The 25,083-nt window shown below is 44.1% G+C and overlaps 1 protein-coding gene across 5 annotated transcripts in view; it reads left to right on the forward strand.

The window, feature by feature from the left end:
* AMBRA1 (autophagy and beclin 1 regulator 1) overlaps positions 1-25,083 on the forward strand; it is a 152,728-nt gene that overhangs the window by 69,850 nt on the left and 57,795 nt on the right. For all 5 annotated transcript variants that reach the window (XM_075105475.1, XM_075105471.1, XM_075105473.1 and 2 more), the window contains one exon: positions 19,007-19,117. In XM_075105475.1, coding sequence (XP_074961576.1) covers positions 19,007-19,117 — 111 coding nt within the window. The remainder of the gene's footprint in view (positions 1-19,006; positions 19,118-25,083) is intronic.

Here is a 25,083-nt window from a genome sequence, read left to right on the forward strand (position 1 = left end):
AAAAGTGGGGTTATCTTTTTATACGGTCTTATTAACACCATCCCAATGGTGTGCAAAACCATGGGCAACTCTTGTGTCCACACTTCAGAAATGCTCAAAGTAGCTGAGGGAAGAATCACCCGAGGAAAACCTCAGCTGTAGAATGACATAAACTTTTAATGTTCTTAGCTAATCGAAGTAGTATGTAGTAGTCGTTGTTACTTGGTTGGTCTAGATATATTTATGTGGGGGAAAGATTTCTGATACAGCACCCTTTAATTCAATAGGCAAAAGGCATAGAAAGATGCAGAAGCTCAGGTCAGACCAATTTAGACTGGAAACAAATGGCAGATGTTTGAGTGGTGGTGTTAGGGTGTTTTATTTCTTGAAGTTCTGATGCATAAAGTTAATCACTTACCTTATGATAGCTAACTGCTGAAACAGGTGGGTTTCTTCCAGTACATGGAGTGTTTAAACTAGCAAATTGGTTGCGTGGTCTCAAGAGGTTGTTTATGAGCATGGTACTGGTTGAACAGTTCCTGGTATATGTACAGGAAGGAGCTTTGACAGGATGCTTCAGTAGTCCCAGTGCAGGAGAGATCCCACTAGGCATTTGCATCATGTCACAAGCTGTAGCCTGCTCCAGTGCTGCGTGATGGAAGCAAGCACTGAATCTGAGAAAGCTTGTATATTGTGTTTACTGATGCAGACTGTCCCAATAAGCCTTTCTGTGTACTGGTGGCTGGGAACCTAAAGCTGGCTTTGAGATTCAGAAAGGCATTAGAGAGAGATTATAATGTTGTTAAAAGTGAAGGGTGCAGGCTGATTCCTTTTGTGTGCATTGTTAAAGCGATTAATTCCTAGATATCATTATATCAGAAGGGGTAAGGCTTTGCAGAAGTGCTCATCTTTTTGTGGGTGGTGAGGGCCCCTTGGGATCTGTCTCTTTGTGGGTGGTAAAACTCACTTAGCCATAAGTATTTTCCTACTGCTTGCTGCCTCCTTTTTAAAGGGGGAAGAACAATAATGAAAAAATACCCATGCTCTAGAGCACAGAGGGGAAGCAGGGACCTGTATGATCTGCTGTGCAAAGGGGTAGGAATTCTCAGTGGCCTGCTGCATTTGGCTGTCATCTTTGAAGAGAATAATCATGATCTTTGCCTACGTGTCTTTACATGGTGGTGGTGGGGAAAACCCACCCCACCCCACCCCACTGCAAAGCAAACCCTGAGCCAGATTTGCTACATCCAATATAGAATATCTTCATAGACATTTTTATAGTCGCCCTGGCGTGAGGATGGAGGAAGCTCTTGCTAAGGCAGCATAGTTGTATGTTGTATGAGGGATGTGATAAGGATGCTGTGTACTGATCTCCAGCTCCCTTTCCCAGGTAGGTAGGATTGTACCACTGGATCCTTCTGACTGCTACCCTGGAGGGCTGGCTGTTTTAATAATTGAGCATTAATGTATCAATCTATTACCACTTAATGTATACAAATCAAAGGTTGTTGCTAGCTATTAGATTCTGCAGTGATAGTTTTCCATCCACATAGTATTGGTACCTCAGCTTGCTCCATTGTTTTTATGCTTTTGGGCTGCTGGCTTTCCTTGATTACAGGGGAAGATGTATGGGAAGGTATTACAAGGTTAGTCACAACTTGCCTGCCTCTTTGGAGTTACTTTTGACTTGAGGGTTTGTTCATTCCAGATGGGTTTGGTTTACCTTAACAGGAGCTTCACTGAGAGATCGCCCTCTCTCTGTGGATGCTGGAGGAATTTTAGAACATGCCCGTGGCAATGGCAGAGCCTATAGAAATAAATTTAGGCTATGGAGTTTCCCCAAAACATAAAAGCTGCATTTGTTGGTCATTCTGGGACGTTAAACATGTGGAAGGTGGTAAGTGTCCTGTGTCATACAGAGAAATTCTTAACGAAAACCAAGAAGAGGATCCAAAGAGTATTAGTGCAATAGCAAACGCAGGCTCTGGTCAGGATGAGAGTGCTATATAAACTCATACCAGCTTTTTAACTCATTGCCTCAGAACTTAATCAGAAGTCAATGCAGACAGCAGGACATTATGTACACTAGCAAATATAAACAGGAACCAAGGGTGGAGGTGTACTTCATGTATTTGTCCCCCTCCCCATCCCCTCTTTTTTTAAAATTAGTATACCACTACCTCTGGAGCAGGGCAGAAGAGGGAATGGTCTTCAGTGTCTGCAGGAGCTCAGAGAATTGGTTTTGAACTAAGCAGGAGCTTCAAGTCATTGCTACTAAAGGAAGATGTGTTTTGCTTTCTTGAGCAGTAGGTTGATGCACTCCCCTGCTGAGCTCGGTGTGGGCTGCGATCCAGCAGCCCTGGCATGCAGGAGCTACGTTTCTGAGCATTCACAGAATCAGCAGAACCTGTGAGCCAGCCTTTACAAAGGTAATTGCTCCAGGCTCTCAACTCCTGCTGAGTTCCTTGGTAGCCCAGCTTCTGAGTCCAGTTGTTGCTGATCTAGGGAACCATGTTCATGTCTCTTGCTCTTGCTTCGAGCATTGCCTGAAAATACGTACAATTTCAGCTGTATCAAGCTGCTCAACCCACCTGTTTTTGCAGCAATGGGTGGGAAGAAGAACGTAGGTGTGGCTTGTGACCTGTTAGATTACTTCAGAGCTGGCAGCAAGCACAGAGATCCGTGTGGAAGAAATTATGGTGATGTTGATAATTGCTCATTCGTCTCCTTCAGCATCTTTGGGGGTGGTGAGGGTGGTAGTGGTGGAAGTCATTCACAGAAGGCAAGGGAGGAGTGATCCAAGAATCAACACTGTTACCACCTTTGCTAAGGAAGAGATAATGATGACGGTTAGACTACTAGTCCCGAGCTTCGACCAGGAACGGGTCCCTAGAAGCAGAGCCGCTTTAGTAGGATCTGGGAGATGAAAGGTAGGCTGGAGAGGATCCAAACGGGACTTGTCAGAAAAAGAAACATGACTGTCGGGGGTTCACATGGTGCAGTTTGAGAGCTAGAGATTAGAATAACCACAGGGGTGAATGCATTTCCCCTTTGCACCCTAGAGGTCCAAACTGTGATCCAGAGTCTCGGAGGAATTCAGAGATGCAGGAAATCAATGCATGTTTGTATTGTGAGAGGAGAGAGAAGAGCATACAAATATGTACTGTCAAATGGCAAGGGATGGAAACTGGAATAAAACAGGGAGATGGGAATAAAATTATAGAGGCAGGTGGAGTGCTTGTAAGGTTTGGGAAGATGCTTCTGTATGTGATGAGAGGAATTGCTGGAGGGGAAGGAAAAATTGAAAGAATGGAGGAAGTAATGTCAGTTTGTAATTTTCTTAAATGGAACTGAGATTCTGCACAGAAATGGAGGCTGGAGGAGGGGAGGGTTTGAGGAATGAGTCAAAGGTGGTGACGAGGCAGCTGGGATTGCAGGCGTGGGTTTCAGTTAAGCTGGAGAAACACTGTCTTCTTTCAAACAATTGTTCATATTAGCATTTGTGGTGTGGGCATGCATGCACCCATCCATTTGATGTCTCTGGTGTGCTGCACGCACACACATTGTTTCAGGATCTATCTGTCTTTTGGTTCATGACAGACCAACCCAGTCAGATCTCTGTCTTCCCTGAGGTGCCATAGTAGAAAGAGAAGAGGAAAGTTGTGTCATGGAGGGAATTGGTATGGTGACAATTTTCATTAGAGCTGCCTCTTAATAGGTGGTGGAATGGGAACTGATATCAGGGCTGGGTCAGGCTCAAAATCTGGTGGGGAACATGACTGGGGGTAGGAGGCAAACACCCACACCCCACCCCCTACCCCCCATTATAAGGGTACTGAAAAGTATGAAGGAAATGCAAAACAACTTTGACAGAGAGGAAGGGAAAGAAGACACAGGAAAAAGGGTTGAGGGCAGACAAATAACAGTTATAACAGTGCTTATAGACTGGAAATCATAGCAAGGTGGAATGAGAGAAAAGGGTTGATGGTAAAATGTGGAAGACATTAAGTTGTGGTGGGGAGGGAGTCATTAACATAAAGTTTAGACAAAGAGCTTATAGGCCACGTGGAATGAACAGATCTGCAAAGATTTTGAAAGGTGAGGTGAGAAAGCATGTCTCTAAGGACTTGATTGGATTGTCTGTGTGGAAGGCATGGAAGGGGTGTGAGGGGAGTGTGTGTTTTATCTTTTACCGGCCCAGCTTGGCCACTGAGGTTCCACAGAAGACCCCTCGTTCGCCAGGTATGTGAATGTCTGACACAGGAAACAGTGAAAGCTGATGGCAAAGCCCTGTCCTAACTTCTCTGCTTGCAAAGAAACTAGCTTTAACTGGATGTTGGTCTCCCCGCTCCTGTGATTTTAGTGAGCTACTGCCTAACTTCTGCTGTCCTCTGATTTGTGAGGCCTAAGAAAATTGTCCTTTGGGACTGTAATTTTACACTGAGTCCTAGGACTGAGAGGCTGACCTGGAGTCCTCATCATTATCTAGACTGTACCACTGCTGATTCTTTGATCTGGTAGGAGCTGGACCTCTGGCTCTGCTGCTGTGAGGATGAGGTCTTGGAGCCTCTCACCACAGTTTCTTTTTAGTTTGTGACCCTTACCTCCAGTAAAGCATGGCCTGCTCCGAATCTCAATTGTGTATAATCTAAAATCTTACAGCAAACCAGTAAATTGTGATTGTCCTATTTTTCACCATCTGAATTTCCTTCCCCTCTTGCTTATAAATGTTGTGTGGAATAGCTGTGGTGGTTATATTGTATAGCAGCTTCTTGGACAGGTCTGCTTAGTATCCCCTGGAAGTATTATGAACTAATTCAAACTGGATTAAGGTCAAATCTGCGCTAAAAAGAAATAAAACCCACCTGAAGTATCCATCCGTTGTGCAGTGTAGGGCCTGAATGCTCACTAGCTGGGATGTACTTCTGCTGCCTTGAGCTTAGGTCTTAGTTTTCCTATGTGTGGCTTTGAGTTTGGCTTTTAATACTCCTTAAAGTAACGGGATAAGGCATTAGTCTCTTTTTATCTTGTAGTCACTTTTGTAACTGCAGTGGATTGGACCTGTCTGCATTGAACTCAGCTGTGGCATTGACTTACAGAAGCCTCTGCAAGGTTTTGAGCTTGGCTGAACTCCTTGCTGCCCTCTGGGAACTCTGACGCTGGGTTGCTGTTGGTCTGAATGCCACACTCTTACTTTCACGTTGTTACACAGTGGTCCATTGGGGTGTGGAGCAGCATGCTTCATCAGTCCTGCTCCCGTGTACTCTGGGATCTGCCTCACCGCTGGAGCCTGAATCTCCGCGTCGGTTCTATGCAGGGATCTCTGCAGATTCAGTGAGGTGCTGGAACCTGCTTTGTGCATTAAAGCTAGTGGCGATAAAGAATGAGTCTAGTTTCCGTTGCTGTCGTCTAGATCATGCCAAACCGCCCTCAAAACTTCCTCCATCAGAAAGTATTCAAAACAATGCAAGAGCCAAGTACTTTTTGCTGTAGGCTTCTTTTTACTTAGCTCTCTTCCAGTTGGAACAATGTGGTCTCCCCATTGTGTTCTTCCAGCCTGGGCTTCCTCCATTCCATCTCACCATGGTTTAAATTCAAACTGCTTTCCCACTAGCTAAACTATGGTTAGATTTTGTGTTTTGCCAGCTTGCTCGTTTTCTGCTGGTTTTGGTTGTCTCCCTCTTCACCACGTTACCCAGAAACCTGCGAGCCTGGCTGCTTACTTCCTAGTTCCTGCTCTGCCTTCTCTTTTGCTCATCAGACTGGGGATACCTCATAAATTGTTCCCTTTAGCGATGTCTTTCCAGCTTTGTATTCTCAACGTAAAGTTAGTGCCTGTTTTCTTTGCAGACGCAGTGACTGTACAGGACCCACCAGTTTGAGAAGAGGCTTTTAATGAGTACAGAGCACCCTTAAAATACATTTCATAAATGCCGCCTGTCAGCCCTTCATTTGCCCTAAGACATTCTGTTAGTTTATTATATGGAGTTTATTTAAGTTGTCAGGACCTGTGTTCTTATTAATGGAGGTGCATTTTTCTCTGAAAGCATGTGCCTTCATCTTAATCTCCCTAGATGAGTACAGATTCAGAGCAGACAAGTACTTCCTCAACAGACATATCCTGCTCACAGGATATTATCACTGTGAAATGTAATCAACCACTGAGTGTGTTTAGGTTAGTGCTCTGTATTGTGGTGGTAGCTCAGCCCGTGTCACTAAGCTAGCTGACACAGCGTAATGCAGTAGCCTAAAATGTGTTTAAGGATAGTAAGAATTTTTGTAAGTCTTCCATTCATTGGCAAGTACAAGGCTTTGAAAGTGTTTCCATGCTTGGAGCTTTTATTAATACTGCGTACTGCTATTTCCACAACGAAAAGTGGCTCCAGCGTGGAAGCTTGGTGTTGTACTGATACATAGTTGGGTCTCAGGAATTCAAGTCCTTCTAGGGAACTGCTTCTTGGATTAGTGAAAGTTTGTATTATTGCGATGTGGTGGTTGATAAGGCATGCCTGTGCCTTACGAAGATAGTGCTGAGGCTTTTTTCCGCTGCAGATGAGTGTTTTGGCATAAGACACAAATTTAAAGTTGTGCTAAGCACACATTCTTGCAATAAGAACTGCAGAGGGAGTAGCAGGCATTTGGCTTGCTGGTTTGTTTGGATTAATAAGATTTCATGTAGTTAAAATGCACACTCACAATGAAAAAGGCTCTTCTCTGTAAAGGCAGTTTCACTTGTTATTTTTGGACCTATTCTGCATCTATCTGTTGGCGTAGATATATTGGTTAGATGGGAGTGCTGTTACAACACTATCTGAGCCTCTGCTCAGGAGATGAATTATTCGGTGTGAACTGAAACTGTGGGCACACTGATTTATGGGCTTTGGAGATGATGATAAAGTATAACCTGTGCGGAATATGGGCTAAAGTTGGCAAGCATCTTGGCAAGCAGTATCCATAACAAAATCACGAGAAATTGCAGGACCTCTGAATCATCTAAAACTATATGGAGCAGTTTTGGCAAGGCTGGATTAGCCTGTTACTGTGTTAGCATCTACATTAGATGAGTGACCTAGTGCAGCAGACAGTGTGGGTAGTGTGACGACTGGAGGACACCAGCATCAGCCCTGGGTGGTAAGGATATTCCGGTCAGGCAACGACAGCAACGCTGTCAAGGCGTGGTGTTTTGTTGCTGCAGTGGAAATATTCCTCTGAATTCAGACAAACTCTGCTAGACCAGAAAGTTAACTTTAATGATTGTCAGAGGCAAAAATGTCCTAATACCATAACTATTCAGTTTCCCAGTGCCTGTGTTACTGGCCAAGGCGCTGCTAATGGAAAGGCTGTCTGTGCCTTTGCCACTGGGACCTTGCCAACTTTTTCTTTGGTAAGAGAGCTGGCACTGGAATGCAGACAGGCAAATGACCCTTAAAGGGCAGACATTTAGCTTTTTTGCTTTGACATACAGCAGCAAGATTTGAGGACTCTGTCCAGCCTGAGTCATGTTGCACAATGAGCTCAGGTGGGTTCTTGTGCGGGGAGGGCCATTTAAGCAGGAGATGGGAAGTCTGGGAAGGCAGTTCCGTGTTCCTGGTATTGCTACTTGGGAAAGTTTGTCCTTGTGCTCTTCAGAAATGTGGCAAAGTGAGATGGGAGCTCTGGAGACTCGAGGGCTTAGAGTCTGGTGCCTGCTCACAGCTCCTTGGCGGAAGACTGCCCCCTTTGTCTAGTCTCTGCAAGACTCTCCATCTGAGGTAATTAGGATTAGCAGGCACATTTCATGCTCTGAAAAGTAAGAAAGGGAAAGAAGAAGGAGTTTTACAAAAGAAAATGCCTGCCAGGCACAGATTTTGCTCTGGTTTTGTACAGCGAATAAACATAGACGTGAAGGTTAAAAAGCAGACTTCCAACAGCATTTATTGAAGGGTTTGGAAATGATGCAAGGAGCTTTGTGATGGGAAAGAGCGGAGGCATTGCAAGGGGCAGAGTTGGCAGAGGGAGGAGTCGGAGCGACACACAGCACAGATTAGCTATTGAAACCTTCCTAGTTCACCTTCACAGGGATTTTATGAAACTTAAACTCTGGCAGGAGAGCTGTGGCATTTTGATTTGGAGAGTCACCTACTGTTTCTAGAAGCTTAGAAGGGAGGGCTGTGACCATGCCCTTATGAGTGGGTTCGAACAGAGGTGAAGGATAGGAAGGTGAAGATAGGATAAGAAGGATAGGATAGGTGAAGAGGAAGAGAATACATGTTTAGAGGCTGCGAAGTTCAGCTCTCTTCTGCCTTTTCATCTAGCAGTGTATCCTGGCCTCACTTGCTTCTCCCCTGGTTTAATTCTGAAAAACACTTCTTTTGCAGCGTCAGTTGCTTGGGGATCTGATTTCAAATATATTATCTTACTGATTTTTTTCTAGTAGATTGATATGGATCTCCAGATGGAGAAATGACTGTAACCCACGTTATTGTTTCTCCACACACTGACAAGGTAAAGCTGTCTTTACCTCCCCAGTATTTTCCAATAAATAGGTTTCTGACTCCCATGGCGGGGCAGTAGCTGATGGCTCTTATGGCTGATTCTGTAAGTATCAGAGGATTTTGTGGTGTACAGAATAACAGAAATTAAGAGGAAAGTGTCAGCCCCTTTCTCCAACCCTTTACTCATTGTTTTTTGTTAGGGCTTCTTTATGCATGCAGACAAAGTCATCTAAAAGGCTGAAAATATGCAGAAAAAGTCAAAAGAAAACATTAGTTAAATAAAATGCAGATTGGAATGTATTTTTAGTGCTTGCATATTTTCCTGAAAAGGCTATAGTGTAGGAAACATGTTTTACTGCTTGAATCATATGGTAGTATGAGGCATGCTTTTAACACATGCTGCTGTCACATGGAAATAAATGCTCTCAAAACAAGCAACAGTTTCTGCAGAAACTCCCTTTCACAGCTCCAGCAGTTAGCTGATTGGAAGACTCCAGCCTTGACTCCCCTTCCCGGCAAGGGGCCCAAAAGAGAAAAGAGAAAAGCTTGTTTGCCCACCCACTTCTCAAACAACTTGTGAGCTGTTTCAGCCAATGGTAGCAGATGGGTTTTTTTTTCCTGTTTCCATAACCTTTTCCTGTCAAGCTCTTTTAGTGATCCAGAATCTCTATTTGCAGGAAGATTTCTCTTGACTGTCTAGCCTGATAACATTTATTTCCACCTGTGTGCTTCATGGAGCACCTCTGTCTCTTTACAGATCATTCTGTACTTTTGCTAGATACTGATATACTGATTCTAGTATCAGAATTCTAGGAATCTCATGGCGGTCCCTAAACAAATAGGGTTTTTCTGTTTAAAATGTGTATGTGTGCGTGCTGTTAAATGGTGTAAAGCAACCGATATAGTGGAGCCTTCCCACAGAACTTCCCATCCACTGCAGCTATAAACATCATAAATGACAAGTGAGAAAACGAACAGCTGAGCCTAAACAGTCCTTGTTTATCAAGGTTTTCTTATAAAGAAGAAAAACACACTTAATGGCTTAATTTGAGTTGTACAAATACAAGAGCACCACTAAGACTTGCAGCTCTGCTTCTACTGCAAGCAGGATTTGAGGCTTTGGTTCTCTGGTGAATTGTGCTTACTACCCTGCCAAGAATAAAATTTTAAGCTATGCAAATGAAATGTCCTCTGAAGCATAAGCTAAATAATTATGTATCAGTAACGAGATACAACTATTACTTTGTGTTCAGTTGCCAAAGTCAGGCGCTCACATGTCTCATTCATCCTTTTTCCTTGCCAGCAGTTGTTGAGCAGTTACGTTGCTCTCTCTCATCACTAAGGTGAGGTGTGCTTAAGATACTCTGGTATTCCCATGGTTCAGATGGTATTTCTCTTTTCCTTTTTTCTTTTTTTTTCTTTTTTTTTGATGGCATGGGAGGTTACCAATCTTACAGACGAAAAATAATGTGCAAAAATTGTTTTAAATCCTGTCAGACTTCCACTGTGACAAGGCTGTACTTGAGGTGATGATGGGTAGTGATTTAAGAGGTAGAAAGAAGGAATTCCTTCAATTTATTTGGTTGGGTTTTTTTCTGTTCAGCAGTGCGTATCTGATATTGGATGGTTGCAGAAGGTTTTTCTCAGGTTGGAGACTTGGATCATGATCTGTCACTAACAGTGGCTGAGAAGGTTGAGGTAGCTACAGCAAGGAAATGCAACTGCTTGTTCCTTGTTGGTCACCCTGAGTACTATGAGGACTTCCTAACAGTAACATTTGCTTGCTCCAGTGTGTATATGCAAAGGCTATTATAAGATACCTTATTTGTCACCAAGGAAAGTACAGGGTTTTCCTCGTCTGAGAGCTTCTATGTGAATATTGCTGGCTCAGCCCTTGCTGGTCCTCAAACTCACCATGCTGTTTCATATCTGCTTTTCCAACTTCCATGTGTAGCAGGGTGGCGTGAGCAGGGGCATCTCTATGGGGTGAAAAACAACAGAGAAGCAGAATTCTCTTTAAGGAGAAAAATTATCAGCTTGCTCGGTGAAATGTAAACAATTCAGACAAGAGGGGAATGCATTTGGAAAGGACCATAACCTCTACTAGTTTCCCTGAGGGAAAACTGCACCCTGCCATCAAAGACACACACTTTCCAAATGCATTTCTCTATTAATGGTTATATGATCAGACAGAGGAAGATCTCTAACGTCAGGAAGGTAAGATATCAAGGAACCACCATGACTGTATTGGGGATGGAGGCTTTGGGCAGGGCATCTGTTCATTTATTGTTTGTGTTTCTTGCAAAACTGATTTCCTTTTGAAGTCTGAAACGTGTGGCTGGAAAATTCCCTTTCCTGTATGATGCTTGCATTCACAATGTGAGTGGAGCCCTTGGGCCTTGACTAAGCTCCAATTAGGACGGACATCTTCACTATCTGCAGCTGAGGCCTGCTCAAGTTCCCATTGCTGGTAGGACTGTGGAGTTCTACATGCTAAGCATTGCCCCTTTTAAAAGGAAATTTTGCAATAGGAATGAACATGAATGAGAAATTACATTTCTTCTTATTTTGTACATCTAGGGTAGAGGAAAAATAGCAGCCTTTTGAAGGGTTCAGCCTTCAGAGACCATAGACCTCTTTGGGGCTTTCTCAGTTAACATCAAATCTGAGATCCCTTCAGAGCTTACCATATGATGAACTACCCTCAGTAACATTTTGTGCATCTATTAATGAAAATTGTTTTGCCCACTTCCTATTAACAGCTTGCTGGTACGTTGGAAAACAAGCAAAAAAGAATCCTTGAAAATACCAGGTTGCTATGTATGCTGTTTCTACAGCATTAGCATAGTTTTAGATAGTTAGCTCAGCCACTTCAAAGGCAGTGTCTTTATGGTGACCTGGCACAGAGATTTGCTGGGACTTGCCAGATTCCTATTCACAATGTAATATATTTACTGTGATCAAAGGTAGTCCCCAAAACTGCCCCTATAGGTGCCCTATAAAATACTATAGGGACAGGGATGTGCAGGAACCTGTTACCTCCACTAGGCTTCATACATCAGTAGTCACATTTCAGCTGAATTCAAATTGCTTTAGAACTGGGAACTGGTTGAGACAATCAGGTGTATTCTTGCAGCAAAGAGCTTTATCCTTGGTTAATCAAATAGATTTGTCCTGTGTTTTGGGCTTCCTGGAGCCTGGATTACGGTAGATCTGGAACTAGTAGATGTAAAACTCACCAGCTGTGATGGATCCTTTCTGCAAGTGTAGGATAATGTCAGTATCATTAGCTACAGTAACAAATGGGCTCATAAAGAATCACAGAATCCCAGTTTGGAAGGGACCTCAGGGATCATCTAGTCCAACCTTTCTGGGAAGAGCACAGCCTAGACAAGATGGCCCAGCACCCTGTCCAGGCGACTCTTGAAGGTGTCCAACGTGGTCGAGTCAACCCCTTCCCTGGGGAGATTATTCCAACGGTGACTGTCCTCACTGTGAAATATTTCCCTCTGGTGGCCAATTGGAATCTCCCCAAGAGCAACTTGTGTCCATCCCCCTTGTCCTCTCCATGGGACTCCGTGTAAAAAGGGAGTCTCCATCTTCTTTGTAGCTACCCCTTAAGTACTGGTACATGGGGATGAGATCCCCTCTGAGCCTCCTTTTCTCAAGGGTGAACAAACCCAGCTCTCCCAGCCTGTCCTCGTATGGCAGCTTCCCAGTCCTTTGGTCACCTTGGTGGCCCTTCTCTGGACCCCTTCCAGCCTGGCCACATCCTTTTTGTACAGCGGGGACCAGAACTGCACACAGCACTCCAGGTGTGGCCTGACAAGCGCTGAGTAGAGCGGGATGATGACTTCTTTATCTCTGCTGGCGATGCCCTTTTTGATGCAACCCAGCACCCTGTTGGCCTTCTTGGCTGCAGCAGCCACTGTTCGCTCATGTTGAGCTTTCTGTCCACCAGGCCCCCCAGGTCCCTTTCCACAGAGCTGCTCTCCAGCCAGGTGGATCCCAGTCTGTGCTGCACTCCTGGATTATGTTTTCCCAGGTGCATGACCTTACACTTCCCCTTGTTGACCTTCATAAGGTTCTTGCTGGCCCACTCCTCCAGCCTGTCCAGATGTCCCTGCAGAGCAGCTCTCCCTTCTGGAGTGTCTACTTCCCCACTCAACTTGGTGTCATCTGCAAACTTCATCAGGCTACACTTGATGCCGCTATCCAGACCACTTACAAAGATGTTGAATAACATTGGGCCCAATATCGATCCCTGGGGGACGCCACTAGTGACAGGTTGCCACTTGGAAAAGGAGCTATTTACCACCACCCTTTGGGTGTGGCCTGTCAGCCAGTTCCCCACCCACTGCACGGACCCCTTGTCTAGGCCGTAACGCATTAACTTCTCCAGGAGGAGGCTGTGGGGGACCGTATCAAAGGCCTTGGAGAAGTCCAGGTGGACAATGTCCACCGCTCGCCCCATGTCAACCAGGCAAGTCACTTTGTCCTAGAAGGCCACCAGGTTTGTCAAGCACGATCTGCCCTTAGTGAAGCCACGTTGGCTTTTCCCAATCACGGGCTTCATTTGACTTGTGATGGCCCCCAGGAGGATTCGTTCCATAACTTCCCCAGGGATTGAAGTAAGGCTGATGGGCCTATAGTTACCCGGATCCTCCCTCAAGCCCTTCTTGTAGATAGGGGTAACTTTTGCCTTCCTCCAGCCCTCTGGGACATCCCCTGTTCTCCATGACTTCTCAAAGATTATGGATAGTGGCCTTGCGATGATGTCAGCCAGCTCTCTCCACACCCTCAGGTTTATGCCGTCAGGGCCCATCGATTTGTGGGGGTCAAGCTCCCGTAGTAATTCATGTACTAACTCTTCCTTCACCGATGGTGGGTTGGTGTTTGGATCAACTGGCAATTTCGTTCCCAAAGCCTGGGACCTGACAGTGCTGGTAAAGACCGAGGTGAAGAAAGTGTTGAGGACCTCTGCCTTTTATGCATCGTTGGTGATTGACTCTCCTTTTCCATTTAACAGTGGGCCTGTGTTTTCCTTCCTTTTCCGCTTACAGTTGACATACTTGAAGAAACTTTTCCTGTTATTTTTGACATCTACAGCCAGTTTCAATTCGAGCTGGGCTTTTGCTTTTCTAATTGCGTCTCTGCACACTCTGGCAATGCCCTTGTAGCTCTCGGCAGATAATCCTCCACTTCTCCATCTCTGGTGTGCTTCCCTTTTGGATTTGAGTAGACCCAGGAGGTCATGGTTGAGCCATGGGAGCCTCTTGCTCCGCCTACTTCCCTTTCCTTTGTAGGGGATAAATTGGCTTTGTGCTTCAAAGAGAGAGTTCTTGAAGAACTCCCAGCTCTCACCAGCTCCTTTGTCTTCCATGGAAGCTTCCCATCGAATCCCTCCCAGCTGAGCCCTGAGTGCACTGGAGTTTGCTCTTCTAAAATCCAGAACCCTTGTCTTAGAGCTGACCTTCAGCACACTCAGCAGGATCCCGAACTCCACAACATTGTGGTCGCTGCAGCCAAGGCTGTCACTAACAGAGATATTACAAAGCAGGCTTTCTCGGTTTGTGAACAGCAAGTCCAGCAGCGCCTCATTCCTGGCTGGCACATGTAACGTTTGCATCAGGAAACAGTCCTCTATGCACTCCAGGAACTTGGTGGATGACATGCCAGCTGCCGTGTTGTCCTTCCAGCAGATGTCTGGGTAGTTGAAGTCACCCATCAGGCCCAGGTTCTGTTGGCCAGAAGCTTGCTTTAGTGCTCCAAATATCACTTCATCGGCTTCATCATAGTGGTTAGGAGGTCGATAGCAGATGCCCACTGTGAGGTCCTGCTTGGAGATGCCCCTTTGACTGTAACCCAGAGGCATTCGATAGAGCAGTCGCAGTCACCATAGCTGACTTTGATACATTCAAGGTGTTCCTTAATGCAGAGTGCAACTCCTCCACCTCTTCTACCCTGCTGTCCTTACAAAAGAGCCTGTACCCGTCCATTGCGATCCCCCAGCCATTTGAGTTGTCCCACCATGTTTCAGTTACTCCTATGATGTCGTACCCTTCTGAGTGGGCACGGAGCTCCAGCTCCTCCTGTTTGTTACCTAGGCTGCGTGCATTCGTGTGCATACACTTGAGGCGATTACTCTTCTGTTTCACCTCTTGGGAGACGGCTAAGGAACCTTTGTCACCACACTGCTTGGCCTGACTTACTCCCCCGTTGGACGTGCTGGTGTGAGCGTTTTTGCCACGGATCCCGCCCCCCAAGTCCTTTAGTTTAAAGCCCGCCTCACCAAGTCAGCCAGCCTACTGCTGAAGATTCCCTTACCCCTTTTAGAGGGTAATTACTTTTCAAAGGTACTCATGGTTAAAGATGCAAGTACTAATCTAGGGGGAATTTTATACCAGGGCCTAATCACTGTTTCAAATGGAGTCACAAATCAGCTGAGGCACTTTTCCAGCTTCCTCAAGCTTATCTATAAGCATCTTAGTAATTTCTTGTCTTACTATGAGGGAACTGGCCAGACATCAAAAACTTAAGCGTAAAGATCTGGTCTAGAAAAAAAAATTTGAGCTCTGGTTTCTGTTAAATACATGGGAAAGACATTCCCATAATATGTAGATATTCCACGTTCTTGGAACTTGTACCTCAAAGCCTGTGTAGCTCTAGGCTGTTAGCTCTTCCTCTGAGAGTCTGATAGTAGTAGTCCAGAATTATCCTGCTCATCACTGAAGGAGTGCTGGATTGCCATAGAAGGTAGTTTTGGACCGCTTTTTTCCAGTTCAGTCTGAACTTAGACATCGGCTTGCATGGCTTGATTGATAATGAGCAATAGCTGACTGGAAAAGGTTAATTTCTCCACATGCCAAGATGAGTTGGACCCTCTGAGGGGATTGAGACTGACGGATAAATATCTGTCACGTGTAGGTGGCCTATAAGAAGATTTGAGGATTTTTATTTTTTTTTTAAGTCTTTGTTAAGACTTTTTTCCCCCCACACTTTAAACTCTCATGTCATGCGCTGAGTGGGGGTGGATGGAGATTGGGGTTGTGGGGGGAGAAGGGGGGGCTGCTGAAAGCATTTATCTTCATTTCTGCCATCACCCAGTGTTTATTACGCAGTGATAGACAGACGCAGGAAAGCTGCCAGTCAAACCTACGTTCACTGCATTTCAGTTGGCTTTCGCTTTGGATTTCAGCATTTTGAAATCAACATCATCTCTGCAGTAAAAGGTCGTTCTGTTTGTGGGGTTGACAAGCCTGAGACCCTCAGATACCCACTGCAGTCACTTGTGATCCCATCAAACAGTGGAAGACCCAGGAATCAGGACAGACGGTCAAGCACTTGGTGAGAACTGCTGCTGCCCACATGTAAGAAGCTGAAGTTTACCTCCAGGTTACACTAGAACGTAAGAGGTAACAGCACCTTCTTCTGCTGTCATCCAGGGTGAAACCCTGACTGGGCAAAGCTGTCTGAGAAGGAGTTCTCACGCTGCACAGTTGAGCAAAAGCTCTGTAGTGAGGATTTTAACTTCCATAAGTTTTCCACCCATGGTCTCAAATCTTCCCTATCAACCTATGGAAAAAGCAAACAACAAAGGTTAGGATGGCATAGTTGTGTACTGGGGGATATATTTTCCTCCCTAAATTGAATGTCTGAAATGTTTGCATGCTTTTAATCGTCTTTACTGTAGGACAGTGCATGGCATGCATGTGGGAGGCTTCTGGCAGGACTTGTGATACAAACATTTTTCCACTTTCTTATATGCACCTAGTTATAATTTAATAATTACACTTCTCAATTACATAATTAGTGTAAGCAGAGGTAGTTACTTAATAAAACCATGTAGATCATGGATTTGCCATTAGTGTTAGGCACACTGGTTTGGAGCCTTTGAGAAATGGATCAAATCCTTCTGAACGTACACCTTTCGCTCTATGAACCTTGTTCCCTGGGTCCTAATCCTTTCGATGAAAGTATCTGTTACCTGAAGCACTAGCATTAGTTGATAGCTTTTGCTGGCTCTGAAATTTGTGCAGGGCTCTCCTGTTGATGGGGAGGTACTGCTTTTTTCCATTGTTAGTTTTTCTATGCAGAATGTGACTGCCTTTGGAGATGAAGGGGATGCAAAGTTTAAATGAACATCGTAACTAACCTGAAGGATGTAGGGAAAGAGATGAGAAGATCAGAATCTTTACAGTAAAAAAAAAAATTCAGAAACATTTGCCAACAGCTTTTTTTATGGTACTTGTAGCAGTAGGTGCAGCAGTTGTACGAGCCAGATGAACTTGCTGTTTGTGGGGCAGTTAGTGATGTTGCTAGGCTTTTGTGATGCAGAGGGAATGCACGATTACTCTCCTAGGGTATGTTATTCTCCAGTTTATATATTACTTGCGACGCCTGCTAAGGTTGTTCTCATTGCAAAACAGGTGATGGCTTTGTAATGTTCATCTGTAGTAAGATCAATATTCTGGAATTATGTGCCCTTAGTAGTACTTCTGTTGCCTGTCTTTGCGGAGTGTTTCCTTCTCTGACTCAGGTCCTGTAATGCAGTTGTTACCTGGTTGATGTTACCGTTTCCCTGCAGCGAGTCCCACTGCTTGAAATTTGTACAGAAACTAGTTTTCTGTTCTCCACCTGGTGGCTGGAGGCAAGACAGCAGAAGAGCTGCCCTTGAGCACCAAATCTAGGCCTGCAATGCAGAGACTTAAAGATGAAGTAATATAAAATGTAATTGTCCTCCTTCTACTTCTGGTTGCAGAATATAATTTCATTAATGCATTGAGTCTGCTTTCTCCACCACGTATCTTTTGTTCAGAGGAGCCTTTTGTTTTGAGGGATATGGAGAGCAAAGGCCTTGGGCATATGTAAGAGCAATGGAAATGTTCTTGATTCTGCTTTCCAAGTGATATGTGCACGTCTGACAGAGGCAGATACAGAGACTGAGCAGATGTAGGCTGGAAGTTTGCAATTGCTGAAGGCCTGGCACAGCTGAGGACACGGTGTAAAGCTGGCTGCTCAGAAGTCTTGCTATTGGCATATTTCTGAGCTTTCTCCAGAACAAAAAATCAGGACTTGAGACAGCTTATCGATGAAAAGAGGACTAACAGCCTTCTTGGCACCAGTCTAGAATTTGCTTCCCTATTTTGCCCTGCCCCATCTTGTTCTTTATATTGCAGAGAAAACATAAACCTTGTTTGTGTGTTCAGGGCTTTTGTTTTGTTTTTTTTTTTTTCCCCACAAGTCTGAGTGTTCTGCTGGCGTTTGGTAAGGAAAGTAAAAGTCCAGCCACCCTAGTGTCCTCATCTTCCTCCCTGCCACTTTCATTTACCAGTAGTTAGCAAGCTTTTAGCTCTCTGTGCAGGCAGCAGGCCTGCTGTGTACTAGACACGACGTTGTCAAAGTGACACCTCTTCCGCTATTGCTGCTGTGGCAGCAGAGTCCTGAGCCAGCCCTTCTGGGAGGTTGAAGACACTCAACTTTTCTGAGGGCTTCCTACTGGAGACAGTGTAGAGATGCTGAAGTCCAGACTGTGTAGACTCTGGAGACTGTGCTTTTCCTCGTTTGTGCTTGGGGATGATCTTGGTTTGCTCTCCCTCATCAAATTCCATTACCGTGAGTTTCTCTGAGTGCCAGCATGTGTATGTAGCACAATGGCTGCATGTATATAAAGGCCTTAGAGACTGCAAATAGCATGAGATTTTTTTACTCTAGTACTGTTACGGGAGAGCTGTTTCTTCTCTCCAGTTGTCTCCCTAAGGATTGCATTTAATGCCTCTGAGCTTTCTCAAATGTATGCCAACTTGAGTTACAAGTGGCAGTTTCTTTCTGCTTGGAAAGATTATGTTCTTTGTGCTAGTTTCTAAAGTATTCTGCTTAGCCTTCTGCTTAGGGCAGTTGCCCAAATCCTTGGGTGGTTAGTGAGGGTCAAGTCCTTTGCCTGGAGTCAGGGCAGCCCCTGCCTGCTGCTGGTTGAGCCACCCAGAGCAAAGGGCCCACTTGTAGGTCCTCCTTGCTAATATTTCATTACAGTCATTACTGTGCAGCAATTATGGTAGGCAACGAGTGGAGTTTACAGTAGGAGGAGGAATTACATCCATAAATGTGTGTGATTTGCCAGGGCAATGCTTTTCCTTAGTATGTCTTCTGGTCTGCCTTCATAGCTGTTCTAGAAAACATTGGGTCTGTTAAAAATCAGCTTCGCTAGTACCAATAAGTAGAATGCATTTGCATCAAATGAATTGATTAGGATTTCTGGCTTGTGAGTCTGGGCAAGTCTTATCTCTCATCAATTCTCTCTTTCTCTCTTTTTCTTTTTTTCTTTTTTTTTTGTTTCAAAAAAAATGTGTTGCAGGGGAGGTGCTTTCCTATTAATTTCCTGTGCTCTGTGGCTTATTTAGGAGGTGTTGCCATTTCTGTAAATAAGGTTTCTTTAAGAATCTAGACTTTTGTGTATAGGATTTTGAAAGGTTTTGTATGGTTTTGTCTCCCCAGCTCTTTTCTGGATTAGCTTCTGAAGGTTAAATTGCTAATTATTTTCATCTTTTCTGTAGGTGCTGTGATTGGGGATGGACAGTCAGCTGTGGCCAGCAACATTGCCAACACCACCTACCGACTCCAGTGGTGGGACTTCACTAAGTTTGATCTGCCTGAAATCAGCAATGGTAAGCTGGAAAGGACACCGGTACTTTCTTTTAAGTCTATACCAACCAGAGCTACTCAAAGCTCTAGGATCTTCCAAAGGTAACTCTGTGTTGGAGGCCTTGGATTACTTGATTGTCGTATTGCATTGGGAACTGTAAAATGCTTAGCCTTTTGAGAAAGTTGACTAAAAGCATGCAGAACTGCTACTGCTCTGTCTAGCTTGTATATTCTTGCTATGAGAAAATGGGGCTTTTTTGTCAGCATTCTCATGGGAATATAAAATCCTCTCAGAAGAATTCTGTATCCAATCTCCTCATTCTTCTACCAAGTTTCTAGAGGGATGTTGTCTTTATACCTTTACATTAGAACCTGCTAATAAATTGGGTCTGAATTCTCCAAGTTATTGACGTTAGTGTCGGTTGAAGTGCTGCAATACATTTTGGGAATCGGGGCCCTGGACTGTTGCTTATCACAGTGTTGCAAGCCATGGGAAGTAGGTGTAGCTTCTAGCCGTTTGCAAAAGCAGTGATTTGTCCCATATCTCAGGCGAAGGCTGCTTCTGGGTCAAGAATACGAGCAATATTGCTGATTTTATTTATTTATTCATTTATTCTCTCCTTCCCTTTGTGAAGATTAGACCATAGTTTTACGTATGTTCTATGGCATAAGCTAGCTCTCGCCCTGGAATAGACTTCCTTATGCAGGCACAAGAATATTTGATGCTTGTGGTCAGCTGATCAAAGAATGACTTTTTGGGGGCTAAAACTAACTTGAGTAGAAAGGCTATTTTTAACCCAGAATAGTATCCTGATATAGCTTGCTGTACAGCTGCAGAAATATTTGCTGCACCCTGGGATGAAGATAGGAGGTAGGTATTCATGAATGTTTCTTTGTACAGTGATTTTTAGCTTAGGCCATCTCTCTGCATATGTGAAATTCATTGCTTGACTTCTCAGCAAAAACAGATTGGGTTCTGCCTTAAGGGACTGACTTCTTCTTAGGGAGAACAGGCATTCTATTTTCAGAAAGACTTCTGCTTTCACAGGTAGACACTGAAATGAACTAAGAAAGTTTCTCCCAGTCCCTGCAATTCCAGAAATTATATATCTTACAGGTCTCTGTGGGGTACTGTCCTGTTGCTTAAAGAACCCACAAGAGGAGCATATTTAGTGATACCATAGCAGCAGAGATGTGGGGAATTGAAATCACAGAATCATAGAATGGTTTGGGTTGGAAGGGACCTTCAAAAATCATCTAGTCCACCCCACCTGCCATGGGTAGGGACAACTTTCAATAGGTCAGGTTGCTCAAAGCTCTGTCCAATCTGACCTTGACCACTTCCAGTGATGAGGCATCCAAAAATTCCCTGGGCAACCTGTATGGGACCATTTACCTCCCAGTCCCTGGGATATCAGAGGAGCTGGGGGAAAGCCACCAGAAGCCCACCTCATTACAAAAAGCTTTCTTACTATGTCATTCCTAAAGACAGTGTCTGGTGTTTCTGTCTCATCTCCTTCTGCATTTTATAGAATACTGTGGTGTGATGTTTATAGCCTGGTGGGAAGTAAAAGCCCTGCTTTTAGATGGTATCCCTCAACATTGTAAAGGGGAAAGATGCTTTATATTTTGTCCTGGAGAACCATTCTGTCTCTTGGGAAGGAGCATGCAGCATCATCTTGAAAATAGAATACTGTGTTGAACTCATGTGCCAGTGCTTTGATGCATCTCGTTAAATGCCAGGCTTTGAAGTACTAGTGTAAGGTTGTAGGCAGAGGATCAGTGCTCAAGGCCAAATTTTGCCCCACAATGGCAATACTTTCTGTGGTCTAACCAGAGTCTGGAACAGAATAAAGGTGAAGTCAGAGGGGGAAGCATCTTGCTGCTGACTGAAATTCTTTGGGACTCTCTGCAAGCTTGTAAAGTATTTGAAGATTGCTACAGCTGCTAATAGCTTTTTTTTTTTAAAAAAAAAAAGGGGGGGTGGGGAAGGAAAGGCATAAGATGTTTGTTTATTTTCTGTGGGATTCCATAAATTATAAAAATCATCTGCTCCTCAATATTTCAATCTTCTCCCCCTCCCCTACCAGGACGCTTCCATTCTGAAATAGCTTGCAATTAGCTGGAAATCGGGCTACAGTTTCTCTTGTCATTGTGCCCTTCTTGCGGGCAGGGTTCCCGCTGCAAGCCCATCCCTATCCCTTCTGAGTCCACACTTTGTGCTTTGTAGCACTTGGCTTTTCCATCCTCCGTTATTTCCATTTGGAAATGTTTGGTTTTACTCTGCTTCTTCCTTTTTCCATGCTGAGCCCAACTCTGGCGTTTCTAGGTCGTTAGCTGTATCTGCCAAGGTCTAGCAGGGAGGTATGAAGATGCAGCAGCTGCGCTCATCCTACAACAGGTATTTGCCAAGCTTGACTAGGCGCAGAACAAAGGCAAGCTGCAGGTTTGCCACAGTGCACAGATTTGTAGAGATACTGTGAAGCTAAATGTGTAACAGTGGAGCAGTGGGCTGGAGGAGTTTTTTCTGACTCTTCATCATCTTGGAAATAAACTATTTTCCCAGTAAAGCATGGGATCTCAACAGCTTCCCCCCCCCCCCCATCATTTCCTATAAATTAGAGGTGGTCATGTGAGAGAGCCTGCTTGCACAGAGGAGGCTATTGCACTTCCTGGGACTTACTTGACCCGCAGATGAAACGATACAGCTGAAGTTTGGGACTGCTTGCCAGCTCCGCTCTCCATCAAAGAAACGACTCTGTGGCCAATCTCCATCTCCAAGCAGCTCTTCTTCCTGTTACAATTAAACAAAGAAACAATAGTTTGGAAGTATGATAATTCCCACTGAAGCAGACATGTCTGAGCGAGTCACAGCAGCGTGATTAGCGCAGTCCTGCGATCTCAGCAGCTGGGCCCCAGCATCCTTCGGAGCCCTGGGCTCAGGACTCTGCTCCACAGCAGTGACCTTGCGAATGCCCAGTCCAGCAAGCACACGAAAGAGGACGCCGATGGCTCTGGGGAGATGGCAGTGCAGGGACTTATGGGATTTTAGTATCTGTCTATTAATTGCAGAATGGAAGAAGATGTCTTCAGATTTCTTCTCTCTTTTTGCCAGTTTTGCTTTTAATAACTCTGAAATGAACAGGACCCAGTCTTAAACTGTCATTGTCAGTCGTATCGGCTCTGCGGTAGGAATTTATTTGGCAGCAGAGACAATGCTATCTCTGGCATTTATTTAATATTCTTCTAGTAAGTCTTGCAGATCCTTAAAATTTCCTGCAGCTAACAGGTAAGTATTGAATCAGTGAACAGCGTAGAATATAGCCTTTCCACAGATAAAATTTGAAGGTTTTATCTCTTGTTTATATCTTTTGAATATAGTTTCTCTCATGCTACTCACTGCTTGTTATTTCATTTCCTAGCCGTTGTGGCTAAACTGGTCTAATGCTTCCACGTTTAGTCACACGTCAGGAATTTGTCCTGTTCTGACACTGGCTGGGACTTGAGGAAGGTGATTTGATCAATACTTACTATCCACAGTGGTATGTAGAAGAGCTTAAAAGAAGAAAAGAGGGAAAAAAGGCATGCTAAACAATTTACAAATAGGAACAGCTGTTAAGGAAGTGTCATCCTTAAGGGTGGCTAGGAGCAGATCATGCACCCAGCATGATTTTCCTTTGGCAAATAGTGTTGCTGGTGCTGGTGTTCCAGGCCTTTCCCAGCTTCAAGTGTAATTATGCTGTAGGTGTTAAGCACTCCAGGTCGGCACAACAGCTTGATTAATTTGTTCTCTGATGTTTCTTTTGACATGTTCTTTTAGCTCGGTGTCTGCATTAACAACAAAAGAAAACAAGAAAAGAAAGGGCAGCCTTGTTATAAATCGTTTCCCCAAAATAGCAATTCCCCCCCCCCCCCCCCCCCCCCCAAAATCTTCTGCATTGGCTTCATTCTCATAGATCAGGCCTCAAGCTCAAAGAACTCAAATAGCCTGTGGCTTTAAGTGCATGGGTATCTTCATCCTCCCCATGTCTTGGGAACCTCTTAGATGCTGGTCCTTAAAATGAAACCTTGCTGAGATCTCCACCTCTCACGTTTCATGTCCTTGCTGGCACAGTAGGCTGCCTTGGTTCTAGGTGTAAGTGCTACCTGAGGCCCTCATCCTTTGTAAATGACGGAAGAGCAAAGAAACATGATGCCAGCGTGAATCAGGTCTTGAAAGACTGAAATAAAGGGCACTCTCTCTTGTTCAGCGCGACTTGCATCTGTGATGTTTTATGTTCCAGGCACACATCAAGGGGGAAAGATAGTTCACTTCTGGCAGGGGAGCTCACAATCTGTTTTGCTAAGAGCCGTTTACCACATGCAACAAACTTTAAAGAGAACAAGACATGCAGTCATGTTGGCCATCCTTGTGGACTGCTCACCAAAATCCTCTGTGCTGTGCTGAAGGAGGGTTGGACGGGGGGAAGGAAAAACAGTGTAGATAAAAAATGAGTGAACATGTGCTATATGATGAATAGGCTCTTGGTGACTGGTGATCCAAAACCAGCATTGTTTTTAAAAGACATGTAGTAAATGCTAGATGAGGAAGAGGATTAGAGACCTGGAAAGGAAAAAAATAGCCGTGGAACTGTGAGGATATATGCAAGACGTGGCAATGTCCGTGAATCTGTACAAGCATTACATACAAGCATTTCTTACCTGACAAAAATAAAGATGTGGGTTTCTTTTCTGATGCATGTCAAAGGTGGCATTAGTTGTAAAAAAAGAAAAACAAACCAACAACAAAAAAAACCAAACAACCCCAAACCAAACCTTAAAAGCTGAGAAGAGACATGGATTCTATAGGCTATGATTTTTCAATAGTTACAGGAACAAGGAAGAAACATTGCCCATAGCCTTTGCCCAGAGAAATCAGTATCTGTCCCCTCTAAAACTTCTTGCACCTCTTGGAAAAGCACCAGCTCATCAGTACAGAAGGGTGCCTGAGCTAAGTGACACTTACGCCTTTGGTCTGATAAAGCATGTATACAATCTTACTACTTCCAGTATTGAGCATCAAATGACAGTAGACATTCTGTTAATCTTATTCAGTCTTAAAATTGGATGAATTATTTACCCCTCTCCTCACTTCTGTTGAAAGACTATTCTAGAATCTTGCTATTCTGGTAGAAATCTTCTAATTTCCAAACTTAACGGCTGCTTTTACCCACTTACTCACCTGTCAACATTATTTGTGAAGAGAACTGATGTTTTTCTGGCACTTACTTTCTGGTATTTTTGTAAATACAGTCCCATTTCCTTGCAATCTTTTTTTGTTTATTTGTTGGGGCTCGTTTGAGTTCGGGTGGTTGTTGTTTTGTTTAAAAAAAAAAAAACAAACCAAACATGTTTTGTTTTCTCCAATCATCTTCCTAGCTCTTTGATAGACTTGCTACCGTTTAGGATTTAATCTTTCTTGAACCTAGGTGACCAAAACTATGTCCAGTATCCTGCGTGTGGTCTCAGCGCAAGGTTGTATATTAGCACTGATACTTCTATCATAAGTGTGCTCCCCAGCGCAGTTTAGGATTGCCATCTCTTTCACTGTTATGCCAGGTGGATGGCTCAATCTTTGCAATGATCATGAAAATGGATCCTCTTTTGTTTCCAACTGAGAAGCTCCTAGGAGAAGCAGACATTTATAAATGTTAATGCACTCTAGAACTCTTTCATTTCACTTCTGTTTATGTCCCTGTACTTCAGTTCACTGTGTGGTCTGATCATACTTTTTAAATGAAATTACCAAACTTTATCAACAGAATTAATCAACCAGCTCCACTGTGTGCCTAGCTCATTGATAAAGCTAATAAATAGGACTGGTTTTGAAATAAGTCACTGAAGAATTCTGCAGGAATCCTCTTGACGGGGATTACAACAGTGCAACCTGTTGTCATGTGTCTTTTAGCTAGTTCACAGCATATATTGCAGTCCTTGTGTTGATGCCCAT

Source organism: Phalacrocorax aristotelis, chromosome 10 (assembly GCF_949628215.1).
Source record: "Phalacrocorax aristotelis chromosome 10, bGulAri2.1, whole genome shotgun sequence".
In the NCBI taxonomy this organism is placed as follows: Eukaryota; Metazoa; Chordata; class Aves; order Suliformes; family Phalacrocoracidae; genus Phalacrocorax; species Phalacrocorax aristotelis.